This window comes from Cheilinus undulatus, linkage group 4, assembly GCF_018320785.1.
Source record: "Cheilinus undulatus linkage group 4, ASM1832078v1, whole genome shotgun sequence".
NCBI classification, from domain to species: Eukaryota; Metazoa; Chordata; class Actinopteri; order Labriformes; family Labridae; genus Cheilinus; species Cheilinus undulatus.
The window spans coordinates 50,036,150-50,050,655 of NC_054868.1; the positions used below are offsets into that span (position 1 = coordinate 50,036,150).

Consider the following 14,506-nt stretch of genomic DNA (forward strand, 5'->3'; position numbering starts at 1 on the left):
GTCCTATCTAAGGGCCTTTTAAATCTTATGAAATCTCACATGAAAAAAAATTGGAGAGTTGAGAGTTGTTCAAAAGTCGGGTTAAGGACTTTTTAAGTCTTTTCAAGGATAAATGAGTAAATTATTAAACTCTTTTAAAGTGACAACGAAGTTTATGAAGTATCAATAACTGGATAACTTGTCCACTTCGCTGACTACTAATTTGTCAGGATTGAATGATTTCTGCATGTGCATAGAAAGTTTTGAAAAAAAAAAAAAATTGAGCATACACAGAAACGTTTTGAACTAAAATATTTTTGTTCTTGTGTAGAGAGAGTTTCGTACGTGTGCCGACGAAGTTTTGAGTGCCTGCAGAGAAAATTTTACATGCACCCAGGAAAAAAGTTTTGTACATGCGCAGATACAGTACTGAGTGCCCACAGAAAAAGTTGTGAGCACCCACCGAAAAGTTTTAAGCATACACAGTAAAGTTTTGAGAGCACGCAGAAAAGTTTTGAGTGCAAAAATATCTTTCGTATGGGTACATAGAAATTAGGTTTGAATGTGTGGAGAAAAAGTTTCGTACATGTGTAATGACATTTTTGATTGTCGCAGGGAATGTTTTGACAGTGCGTAGAGAAAAATCTGTTTGACCACAAGCACGGAAAATGAAGGCAAACAAAGATTTGAGAAGAAGCAGACAATTCAAGGTCAATTAGAGAAAATCAAAGCACTGGGAGTCAGTTTTGAGCACAAAAGCAGGTTTTAAGGGAAAGTTTTAAGAAAATCAGAGCCTTTAATCAGTAAGTTATGCTCTCAAAAAATCAAAATGCGCTCTTGAGTTTTGCAGCAATAATGACTCCATAAAAGGTTCACAGTATTAATGCGAATAAAGAATGAATTCAAGAAGATAAAGCAACTAAAGAAAGGAGCGGGGTCGAAGGGAGGTTGGGGGGCTTGTGGGATGGTAGTGCGAGGGCGGGATCATAGGCGGGGCCGAGGGGTCAACTACGCCCCCTTTTCGTCAGACTTAGGAAGAGTAAAAAATATAAAGATCACCTTTTTTAGTCTGGCCCAGCCCACCACTCCATCATTCCACAGCCCCGAGACAGACAACCACCAGTGGCCCCCCTCCCATCTCCTCATTCCCCATCCTCCCCCTTTACAAACATGTTCAAAACTCGTTAAACAATGATAGATGGGAAAATCATGCATGTTTCTTTTTTTATGCATTTTTTCTCTGTTTCCTTTTTTTTAACAGAAACTCAGTGATCATCTGAGGTGCTGTGGAGCGCTCAGAACTCCCCGTCTGTCACTAACCCCTCACCCCATCTATCCATAAACCTCCTGTCGCCTTACGCCGTGATCTGTCTTTTGCCGCCTCCCCCCGAATTCCCTCTGATGTTTTAGTGTCTGAGGTCTCTCCATCAGTTTCATACTGGTGTGGTGCGGCGGTTGGCGGAGTTCCCGCCCGAGTCTTTCAGGTCCTTCTGGATGCAGTTGTGGACCTGCAGGAAGTTGTGGTCCCTCTCCGTGGAGTTATAGGTGGCTGTCGGGGTGCCCGTTTGGCCCTTGGGCAGCGTGTACATGGACAGCTCGGTGGAGGGCAGCGTCCCGAAGGCCTTCAGGCCCACTGGTGATGCCTCGCGGGAGTGCGAGGGATCCGTCGAGCGGGACGAAGAGCGTGAGCGGCGTCGGTAACGGTAGCGGTAGCTGGGGATGCGCGTGATGGCCGCACCTTGGAGGTAGTCAGCGGCTCGTGCCCCCACACGCAGCTCCCGATGGCGGTCGATGAACATGTGCACGGCCAGCACGCCCACCATTTCGGCCATAATGAAGGAGAGGGCACCGAAGTAGAAGGACCAGCCGTAGGAGTAGCTGTTCTTCTTGGAGTCACTCTTGGAAGGGTCCCCAGCGTTGGCTGATATGTACACAATGATGCCTATGATGTTGCTCAGGCCTGGGACAAAGACAGAGGCAGAGAGATTAGATCAAACCTTTAACAGAGCCAAAACTGTTAGTCAAGAGGGCCCACTCACTACACAGCTAAGTCATCACAGCTAGCATCTCTGTCAGCTAAAACACCCAACAAGCTCTAAAAAGCTGGACTAACTTTTCAAAGGTTGGGTTAAAAATACTGAAGCCTGCTAAAGCCTTCCTGGGTTCTACCACAGACCCCTGGATTTAATATGGTGAATTAATCAAATCTGGCTCTTTACTCTACAGGCCGTTTGCTGATGATACTACACCACAACAGAGAATTCCAGATGGGGGGCAGGAGTTGATTTTTGCAAAAGTGCTATGAAAACGACAACATTTTGTGCTGTTTGCAAGAAGAGATATCTTATTCTACTTTTGAGTCGTGACAGTACTGATATAAGGGGCAAAAAAAGTAAGAAGGTCATTGATAAATGGCAGTAGACATGAATTAAAAAAACTCCATCTAAAGCCTGGTGAAGCAGTCAGAAAACACTTGTGTATGGTCTGTGTCCAACAAGTTTGGTCCAAAACAGTTTTTTTAGGAAGCATAGGGATTATATCAAATCAACTTTCTGATGCTAACTTTAGTGTACAGGTCCAGATGGAGCACTAACATACAAACTTTACTCCATTATTATTGACTTCTAACAGTTTTTTTTTCAATTTCTTCTATCTGACATTTGTACGTCCATGGAATAACATGACCGCAAACAACCTATTCTACCTAAAAACATCCAGTACCAATTGTGCATTAAAAATGTTATTTTTTGGTCTCATCTGATGATTAGACTGATCAGAGATCAGGATCAGATCATAGGAAGCTTAATAAATAAACCATGCCAAAAGTGAACTGAGCCACACCAGACCTTTGCGGGTAGTCCAGGCTTCAGACGGATGCTTTCCTAAAAACTCCTTCCTCCTGCCATTTCATTGTGACTTTAAAAAAAGGTTTTACTGGCAAGAACAAGAGGAGAACAGATCTTTAACTAGGCTGTTCAGGTAAAGTCACTCCTCTATAATATTGTGATGGGAATTTCAGCTCTCTTCAGTGATCCGGTTTATTTGGCTTGGCTTAGCAAGAGGAACGGGCTCTTTCGGCTACCAAACGGCTCTTCATTTAGATACCAGTTCGCTCCATTTCACCTGCCAATTTTAACAATTTTTTAACATATGGTTGATATTTGAGCAGGTATTTTACCCCAACCATGCTCAATTTTCCAAAATTGATGAAAATATCATGTAATTTTTCAAAATGTACTGTCTCCCCAAAACACCGTGTGGGTCAGATGAAATCTGCTCACTGACTGAGATGCTACACCATCAAACACGAGTTGCATGGTGTGCCTGTGGTAGAGGATAAAAGATCATCCCTAGTAATCAATCAAATAACACACACACACACACACACACAATCTATATACAAATGATAATACTTATAATAATACTTAAAATAATAACAGTTACAAAAATATAGAATGGCTCTCTAACAGGATCAGGCTCTTAGCATTCACATAAAAGAGCCGGCTCTTTGAACTGACTCGTTAACGAACGACCCATCACTACCATAATAAAGTAAAATACATAGCCAAACTGGCAGTGCTAATTAAATTCATACAGAGTTAGATTTAGCACTTTAAATGTATTTATATCAGTCCACCACTACTTTAGAAAGTCTCAACTGTTTTACAATTTGAAAGAGCTGCGGTTACTCCTGAAAATATGTGGCAAGGTGGGTCAACTGGAAAGAACAAAGCAGAGAGTCTCATAGCAAGGTAATGCACACTTGATGAGGAATACGCCCCATGCGTCCTTTAGGGACACCTAAAACCACAAGAACTCGGTGGATAACTTCACTCATGGTGCAAATGTGTCTCACACCAAAAAAAACAATCTCCCAGTGACATGAGCAAAAAAACACTCGGCAGAGATCACTGTACGACAGACGACATCCAAACACAACAGAACCAGTGTTAATTTCGTCCACTGAAACTATTTGTTGGTAGCCTTTTTGTCCATGACAACTACACAAAGATGAACAAAAATAGATCTGTGGTGACTAAAATGACAAAAAGTAAGTTTAGTTTTAGTCGAGATGACTAAAACTAGACTAAAATGAAATGTAAATCTGTCAAAGTACAATGCATCTGTGTCTATTCTGCCTCTCAGCTACAGAAAGCAGGGACCCCAGGTTTGGCAGAGTGCATAGAACATTACCATGACTTGGTACCAGATTTAGGCAAGAAAATAAATAATTGGACTAAAAGTAAGACTGAAATGTGAGGACTTTTTATAGACTAAAACTAGACTTAAAATGCTTTTGAGTTCTCACCAACAAAAACTAGACTAAACCTAAAAAGGGTAGAAATGACTAAAGTGGGACTCAATCTGAAAGCCATTTCGTCTAAAGACTTAGACTAAAATTAAAAATAGCTGCCAAAATTAACACCGAACTGAACATTCTTCCCAAGGGCATGATGGTAAATTTAACCATTTCACCCACACATCCCCCTGAGATTTGAACTGGCAGTGAGTGGAATTTATTTTTATTTATTTTTTACAGAGTTGAACACTGGTGAATCAACACAGCCAAAAAACACAAACGCTTAAGACAGTTTCACTCAGAATGGAGTTAAAATTACACTTTGCGAGTCAAAATCAAGTCTGAAATGCTTAACCCTGAGAACATTCCAGATTTTGTTGTGAACAACACCTGTTTTGGGATCTTATATGCGATCTTTCTCTCATTTATGCTATCATGCAGTCAATAGAAGTGGAAAAGTAAAACAGTATTGTACTCAGGCAGAAGTACAGTTACTCTGGTTAAAACCTACTTAAGTAGATGGAACAGTATTGATTTCAAATATATACAATTTCAATATATAAATATATACTCACAAAACTACAAGTACACGAAGAAAAGCTTCTCAATTAGAAATTAAATTGAGGTATGTATTTGGATACTTTCCACCCCTGCCTTTTGCTGACATTTCTCTATGCAGAAGTCCCTACTTGACCCCAAGGGGAGTTCTCCACTGCCGCATGATGTCACCTATCCTGTCAAGGTTTGAATTTTAAAGAGAAAGTAAGATATGAGAAAATAGAAAGAATAAAAAAAGAAAGTCATAGTAGGCAAATTGCTGGTCAGGCTAAGCAAACAAACCTGCCAAATATTAAATTGTAGTGAGTTCATTTGATAATTTTTTTCCCATAATACACCCTGCGGTACTCTCTAATTTAGATACAGAATTTTTATTTAAAGACAGCCAATAAGAGACATCAGCCTTGGCGGATATTTGCACTTTTTACAAGCATTCAAGATCTTTATACCTCTGAACCTTTCTAGTTAATCCAGCTTATATTAAGTGTATTAAAAATGATTAGAAGACAAATACACCTGTTACGACTTGGATTTTTTCAGTATAAAGTTATGTTAGTATCCTCAGCGGTTCTCAACCTTGGGGGTCGCGAGACACTGAGAGGGGGTCAACAGATGCCTTAAAAAACTAAGAATAAACTAAGAGTGCTTTTTAGATTACACTGTTGACACTTTACACCAATTTAACCAAATGTGTATCCTTTTTCATCACTTTCTAAGACCAATTTTTCCAATTTTAGCACATTTTTGCCACTTCAAACCTATTTTTATCCATTTTAAACCCTTTCCATCACTTGACACTTCTAAACCAATTGTTGCCATTTTCTGCCTATTGTCTGTCAACCACTTTTTACACCTCTTTTTGCCCATTTTAACCACAGTTAACCCATTTTTGCCAGTTTATATCGATTTTTCATCCCATTCCACCTAATTTCCACAAGTTTTTTTGCACTTAAAGCCATTTCAGCCACTCTTTAATCCCCTTTTACCACTTTTTCTTGCCTGTTTGTGTCACTTTAAACCATTTTTGGTTATTTTTGCCCTTTTTTCTATTTTTTTTGCCACTTTTAACTCATTTATATTCTTTAAAAACCCAATTTCATCACCTCTTACACCATTTTTTGCCATTATTAACCAATTTTAGCAATTTGTAACCCATTTTAATTATGTTTTTAACAGAAGTTATTTTCATTTAAAGGAGGCTATTTACTACACAAATGACTAAATAAAGGTATTTGTTTCTTTGATAAGAGTGGTTATTATTCAGGTCAAATATAAAATATGGTTTTCACAGCCTAACTTCACATTGGACCCTGGTTTTGCTGACCTCCATAGGCCCCCAGTTTGGCTGCAACAATAACATTTGATTTAAAAGAGACGCCGTCCAAATGGACACTAAAATATTTGTTCTCTTTCTTTCTGCAAAAAACTCTTGCAGAATGAGCTTTGATTAATTTTCATATTACTTTCCTAGGTTCTCTATATTGCACTTTACAAACCCTTTCCCCACATTGTTTAAAATCCTAGCCAAACTCCTCTAAGCCTCATAATTCTTGACCAGTTTGTTATCATTTAGCATCACTGTTTAGCCGTAAGTCAGCACATGCAGGTAACTATTGGAATCAGCTCTGTTTAAAGAGAATATAAAAGCAGGCTGAGGTGTGAGGGCTGTGAGGGTCTGATTGAGATGGATCGGAGCAGAGGAGTATCAGGGACACCTTATTTTTAGAGTGTAATCCCAGTGGTCTCCTCTTAGCCTAGCAACAGGGTGAGAGAGACAGACAGAGTGAGAGAAGCAGAGAGAAGTGCAGCTCTCACTCCTGACTTGGAGGGGAACTAGTTATCTAGTGCAGCACAGTAGGCCATGGCCTAGAACCACAGCACAAACACAACCACCGATGCACGCACATAAACACAAAAACACAAAAACACAAAAAACGCTCCGGCAAAATGGCAACCTGAACAGTGTTTGTCTCGCTGGCTTTATCCTGAGGCCGAGTGCTTTATGGTACACACACGCCCGTGGGTAATGCATCACCTGGTGATTATTATGCACCATCAAGGCTTCAGCTGTCTCCAAAACAGGACCATTTCATTTTCAGCTGCTCTGCTGCAAACATTTGGGTCCTTTTGTGTTCCACCATGAGGCTGTCACCAGTGTTTGCTTTCTCTCCTTATTGTCATGACCTCAATGGTGCTCACATTAATGTTTCAATATTTATAAACAATAACATGAAATGTAAGATGAACTATGCTGTCTTTACATTTCCCAAGATGCATTTTTGCTTCTGATTAGAAGTATGAATCTGTCCTTTTACAGACAGTTTGTTTTAAAACTTGATTTACAGGCTGCAGTCTAAATCACTGATGTGTCTCCTAACATTTTTTTATTAAAACTGATAAGATTGATTAGATGTGAATTGATTCAATTTGGTCCAAATTCATTGACCTAATTAAAATTGATTATGGTTCGACAGACTGATGCACTCAAATCTGTAATTAAAAAAATGGTTTATCTTTACAACACTAAAAATGTAGCCGAAATTGCTTTAGTGTCTACCTGGCATCTGTAACCCCAATTCCAAAAAAGATGGGACATTGTAAAATATAAATAAGCACAAAATGCAATGATATCCAAATCTCATGAACCTATATTTAATTCAACAAAGAACATAAACAACATATCAGATGAGACAGTTAACCATTACATGAAAAATATTTTCTCATTTTAGTTTGATCAATAGCAACATATCTCAAAAAGTAGGGTCAGGACAAGAAAAGGCTGGAAAAGTAAGTGGTACTTTGGAAAACCAGCTGGAGGAGCATTCTGCAGATAACTAGGTTAAATGGCAACAGTTCAGTAACATAACTGATATAAAACAAGCATTTTAGAGAGGCAGGGTCTCTCAGAAGAAATACTGCATCTAAAAATTGTGGAACAATTCCAGAAAAATGTTCCTCAATGTAAGATTGAAAAGACTCTGAATATCCCAGCATCTTTGCACAAAGCCGAAGGTCATTATTGGATGTTCGTAATCTCTGGGCCGTCAGGCGGCACCACATTAAAACAGAAACGATTCTGTGCTGGATATCACTGCATGGGCTCAGGGAATCCCTGTCTGTCACCACAGTTCACTGTGCCATCCACAAATGCAAGATAAAGCTGTGGCATGCAAAGAAGAAGCCATGTGTGAACACAATCCAGATATGCTGCTGTCTTCTCTGGGCCAAAGCTAATTTAACATGGACTGGGGCAAAATGGAAAACTGTTCTGTGGGCAGATGAATCAAATTTTTAAAATTCTTTTTGGAACTATGGAAGCAGTGCACAGTCCAGTAGCCTGCATCTCTGATGGTATGGGGTTGCATTAGTGCCTATGGCATGGGCAGCTTATACATCTGGAAAGGTACTATCAATGCTGATAAGAAGATAAGAGGTTTTAATGCAACTTATGCTCCCATCCAGACCACATCTCATTCAGGTAAGGCCTTGCATATTTAAGCAAGACAGTGCTAAACCACATCCATCACAACAGCATGGCTTCACAGTAGAGCAGTCCAGACTCTTCACCAATAGAGAACATTTGGGGCATCATAAACTGTAAAATCTAGCAAAGAAGACTCAGGACTGTTGAGCAACTAGAATCCAACATCAGACAAGAATGAGACAACACTCCTCTCCTAAAACACCAGCAACTGGGCTCTTCACTTCCCAGACTGTTGTTAAAGAAGATGGGATGCTACACAATGGTAAGCATGGCACTGTCACTGCCATCAAACTCAAATGAGCTGATATTTTTATGAAATGGTAATAAAGTGACTCAAACTCTCAGGCTTTATTCATTGTTTTCTACAGTCGATAGAAATGATTTGCAGGCAGAAGTTACAGGTCAGATGACAACCTGCTTCAAGGACAATATCCTCTGTACATGGGGCGTGCAGACACAATGACCAGGTTACCATTGCACCAGCTTTTCTGGCTCAGTACATCAGCAGCTAGCAGAACATTTAGCTGCCAGAGAAGAGTCAGAGGGGACAACAGAGTTACCAGAGATATAAGCGATGAACATATATCCACACTACTCTGTGACTGCAAGGAGGCGTTCCCTGTTCTTCCTGTAGTTTCCTCCTTCACTTTCGCCCTTCACACTTTGACTCTGACATTTCCTGCTCCTTCTGCCAGTCCCTCCTCCCCTCACCCTCCCTCTCCTCCTCCCTTTTACTTCCTTCGTACCTGCAGAGACAAAGAGGATGCCGGCGCTGAGGATGATGTTGTGGCGTGACTTGTAGAACTCGCTGGCGGCAATGCAGAGGCCCCCCATGAAGAGCAGGATCACGCTGAGGATGGGGAAGATACTGGAGGCTCGTACAGCGCCTGGACACACAGAGAGGCAATATCGTCAGTATTAGAAAAATGCAACAGATATAATGACTGTCAGTAAAAAGGTAACCAGTTTGATGGATGGTATGGATAAGAAGCCAAACTGTTGGCAAAAACTGGAGGACAATCAAATAGAAGAGGGTAACGTTAGTACAACGCAACATAAACATTTGTAACTTCTTCACCAACAGTGCTGCTGTTCTCACAGCTAGCTTTGATGCCATGGGGACTGAATCCAATAACAGCCACTAGATACGACAACACACTCTCAAAACAGTAGAGATCAACTACTCAAAGGCATGTAGGATGGAACAACAGATTAGGTGAATGGATGTAACCTTAAAAAGTGAAGCTAATGCCTATGGGCCTTAAACCTGCTTCCCTCATGGGCTGTTGGGGGTTACTGGTGGCAAGAGAATTTAAATTTAGTGCAAGTTTTCTAACTCAGTGGCTCTCAATGTGGGAGTCAGAAGATACTGGGAGGGGGTTGCCAGATGCCTTAAATAAACTATTAATATTTTTCAAATGATATCTGTTATTGGGTTCTAATATTGAAAGTTATTTGTGCCACTGTTCCTGCCCAGTTTTGACACTATTCATCATTTTGCACAATTTGCCCCTATTTTTTCCTCTTTTCACAAGTTTTGACACATTCTAACCAGTTTTCATCACTTCCCCACCAATTTTTGCCTCTTTTTGAACCCATTTCACCACCTTTTCTGCCAATTTCTTTATTATTTACATACATATTACCATGTACATACATATTTCCACTGTGAAGCTCTTTTAGCACTTACTGTTCCCATTTTTTTGGTGGTTTAACCCATTTTGGTTGTTTTTTTACTTATTTTTTTTCCACTTGTATGTAATTTCTGCCATTTTTTATCAATTTCTGCTTCCTTTAAAATCCCACTTTATTATCTTATCTGCCAATTTTGTGAGTTTTCATCCATTTAAGCCATTTTTAACCCATTTTAATTCTGTTTTTCATCAAAAAGGATTAACATTTTTGTTAGATGGCTATGTACTACAGCACAAATGAATAAAAAAAGATTTGTGTTGCTCTGGTAAGAGTGGTTATTATTCAGGTAAAAAATAAAATATGGATATCACAGCTTAACTCTACAAAATGAACCATGACTTTGCTGACTCCATGGTCCCCCAGTTTGGCTGGACCACGGAAAACTCTCCCCTTTATCCCCCCTTATGGACAGCCTTTTCTGCGCTTGACTATTCTCGAAATGTGCACGGATGTATTCAAACATCTTCAGGTACACTGGGAGTCCCTAGTCCCCGGTCCCTCTATTTTGGGGGAAACAATTGAAGATGGATTTTTAATAATGGATAACAGACGTTCAGTACTGGAGGTACTGAGGTGGACTTTAAAGACAGGCTTGCTAGAAAAGCCTCCGTAGAGGCTATAAAGGCATGGATAGCATCACATTTCTATGTCCAGAGGCAGCGAGTCCTTAAGTTTGATGGCAAATAACTTCATACTTGGCACAGTTACTTGGTATCTGTTTTACTTATGCTAATTGTAAACAGGGCCTATGGCACATGACCCTACTTCTTCTTTACTTCATTGACTTAGTTAACATTTTCACGAGTTTAGAACCTAAACCTCTTGTTCCAAGAAAGTAGAAGCCTCCAGCATTTAAAAATTGAAGCTATTTCAACACTGTATCCACACCAAATTGTAACAGAACTAAATGACAACCTCCTGTTAAAGATAAACCCAGTGCAGATGTGCAAAAACTGCCCTTCCACCACTGTTTACTTCTGCAGTGGCTCCATCCATCCCATTACACCCATTCTAAAATGCTATAACCACGGTATGTCACACAGATATTTTGGTTTCACTTTTGTACAGCTGAAGGAAATAGATATGTTGTCCATATTCATGTACAGCTAACAGTGCATCATGTTGGCTTGATCCACTATTTTTTACTGTTGGGAGAAAATAAAGAACGATTGCTTGTTTTACAATCCTCATCAGTGTCACATTCACATATAAAACACATACACAGTACTTTTGCCATTCTATCAGTTGTCAAACTTTTCCTTCGACTCTGACTACAGAGTTTTTCTTGTTAAACATTCCTGTACTCCTCTTCTTCCTCCTGACTCTGCTATCAGTATCATAGATCTCTCCTCTGATGGCCAGTGTGTCCATCTCCTCCTATCAGACCTCTCTCTGTCGCTCCATCTCTCCATTGCTCTAACTCTCCGTCTGTCTCCGTCCTCTTTCCCTCCCCTATCAGTCTGTCCATCAGCTGTCTCTCTGTTTGCCCTCTGTGTGGCTGATTTGCTGATTGGCCACGGGGTTTTCATGGTGCTCCATGGCTGCAGAGAGCGAAGCAACACATTACAGATTCATGAGCATTATACGGCCGTATAATGCTTTATTGTTTTATGCATTTTTCCACTTCTGTTAGACATCATAGTCTTTCTTTGTGCTGCCTTTGCCATGCTTTATTTGGGGCACAAATTCAGAATACAAATGATGACTGAGGCCATTTTTAAATAATCCCATTTAATCCATCTCTATTTGAAGTTAACTGCTAAACAATCATATTTTCTTGTTTTGAGACATTTTATAGAAATCATCATGCTTATAGGCCTATCTAAAGCATATACATTTGTAGGCTCCATATGCAAGTTTGACCTCCAATTTCCACATACAGCAATCGTGCTGCAATCATTCACGTACGAAACTTTCTCTGCACACGTGCTCCATGTGCTCCAAACTTTTCGCTGCACTGTCTAGTCTTTCTCTGCGCACTCTCAAAAATTTCACTGAAGTAAACCGAGATAATGTTTGCATGCACAGAGGAAGTTTCGAACGTGTGCAGAGAAAGCTTGGAGTGCATGCGGAGCAGGGTTGCCAGGTCTGGGTGACAACTGTAGCCTAATGGCCAATAAAAACTAGCCCAAAATGAGCCCAAAACCAAGCCCAATGCTGAAATTCAACATAAGCCATTAAAGCCTCTGCCTCATAAATTTCTTGTGTGCGTGCAGGTGTGCTGCTTCTGTATGTCTATGTGCCAGTGTAGCACAGTGGATGTTTGGTTGTGTGCCATGTTTTATGTTTTCCTGCTTCTCTGCTTGTTGATTTAGTTGTATTTGAGGATAAATAAAGTCATTTATTCTGGTTTGGATATTAAATACATATACACAAGACATCAAAAATGGGTCAGCTCAATGCATGGACAAAAAAAAATTGTCCCACCGCAGTACGTAAAAAGTAGCCCAATTCCCCGGGAAAACCATGGACCTGGCAACCCTGGTGCAGAGCAATTTTTGAGAGCAGGCAGAAAAGTTCTGAGGACATGCAGAGAAAGTTTCGTAAATGTGCACAGAGAAAAATGGCAGTGGCAGTTTTACAAGTAAGCGAAAGAGAATGATTTGACATCAAGCACAATTTCAGGTGCAGAGAAATTCTAAGCAAGAGGCAGATTTTAGGCGAAAGTTGAAAGAAAAATCTGAGCCCAACAGCATAAGTCATGCTCTCATGGCACTGATATGTGCTCATGCAACAATATGAGTCCATAAAAATGCATTCAAAAACAAAAAGCTCTCTGATTTGACTCATTTGATTTGACTTTGACTCTGTTGACTAGCCGTGTTTGCTCCACTACTTCAACATTTAGCAGTAAAGTGATTTAGACAATCTGGTCAAACAGTTGGCTATGCCTTTCAGTCTGACTGCTCATATATCTTCCCTGTCAAACTCTGTTAAAGCATTTTGTTCTAAAAAAGCAATGTTACCCATTCTAATAACAGTGATAGCAAAAAGTAGAAAAACAAAGACTTTATCCAGGGGGCCTGAATGGGCTATGTAAGGAAAAAGAGCCATGCTTGTCCTTGATCTTGTTTTGAATGTCGATGATCGCTCTCTGGCTCTCTTTTCCTTCCCTTTACCTTTATTCTTACTTTCCTCACTCAGCCCCGTATCTATCTTTTAAAATCTAATTTCAAATTCAAATTCTCTCCGTCTCCCTCTCGCTGCACCGAGATGAATCCATTCAGTGAAGCGGATCAAATATTAAGGTGACCTCAGACTTGGCACTGCATCAAGCTTCCCCTCCTCTTCCACCTCCATCGTATTTGTTTTAACCCCATCTCCGCTTCTTCATTGACATCAGCTGTCAGGGTAAATTGTCTTCAAGGTGGAAAGGCTCTTTATCCAGCCACATGCTGTATGCACAATCAGACACACGTGTTTTTCTCCGGAGTAAGCGGAAATGCCTCCTGTCACACGCACACACCTGTACAATGCTTGATTTATCCCACTCAGAGACGAACGCACACATGGGGCATTTCTGTACTCGACAGCACATAATATGTGGCAGCAAGGTTGTATTTTGTAATCACATTTTTATTGATTATTTTCTAAGCTCTACCCATCCATGGCCTTGTATTGTTACACCTGTCTTCTCTGACATTTCAGCACACAAAACAAACACATTATCACTGCATGGAGCCCAAAGTATTTCTTTAAACTATGTGCTTGATTTAAGAGACATTAGCAAACCTTCCATGGATTGACTGATGATTTTTCTACCTTAAATATGTTAATTTCTTTAACTTTGTCCTGACTGAGCCGGTTAAATATCTTCTATTCCTGCTGAATCAGTAGAAAACCAAGAAAAATGCTCTATAAATAGACTTGATGGATCTGTTATTGGCAGTGTTAGGGGGTCACACACGGCAAAGTAATCAGCTAGAGTACTCAGATTATTCTTTTGTAAAGGTAAAGTCTCACATAGGGGTGTAACGGTATTTGTATTTGTCAGTGTTGCTGTTGGAAGCTTGCAGACAGACCACAAATGCATCTGAATGGAGAAAAAAGGCACATGGCTTCCACGTGTTATCTGCATGCCAGTCCGGTGACGGTAATGCTAATAGCTGTTTGCTAGCCACTAAAAACAACAAAGAAGGCACTGCAATGAATGTAGTAGGAACTATCAAGAGGACCCAGGCTTTGAAAGCAAAGGGTCGAAGACATTTTGATCAAATTTAGTGAGTGGTGTAATTCAACCTAAGATCCATACATAGGTCTAATATGAACGTTTTAATGATTGTTTCAATATTTCTGATATATTTCAAAGAATGTGTAACACTGTATTCAGAGAGCCAATTTCTGTGCAGTCAGCTATAAATTTATGAACCAAGGGCAGACTTCCTGCTGCCATGGACTAACCCTTACATTCCACATGCATCAGCTGCATTGTGCTTCGCAGCACAGCGTTTTTTATTCAACCACAGGTGAGCGACATTGCACTCTGGAAT

General features: G+C 40.1%; 1 protein-coding gene across 1 annotated transcript in view; it reads right to left on the bottom strand.

The window, feature by feature from the left end:
* Positions 1-1,138: 1,138 nt before the first annotated feature.
* LOC121508615 (voltage-dependent calcium channel gamma-2 subunit-like) overlaps positions 1,139-14,506 on the bottom strand; it is a 124,180-nt gene continuing 110,812 nt past the window's right edge. The window contains exons 3-4 of the mRNA XM_041785589.1: positions 9,068-9,208; positions 1,139-1,939 (exon numbers count right to left, since the gene is read on the bottom strand). Coding sequence (XP_041641523.1) covers positions 1,413-1,939; positions 9,068-9,208 — 668 coding nt within the window. The 3' untranslated portion in view covers positions 1,139-1,412. The remainder of the gene's footprint in view (positions 1,940-9,067; positions 9,209-14,506) is intronic.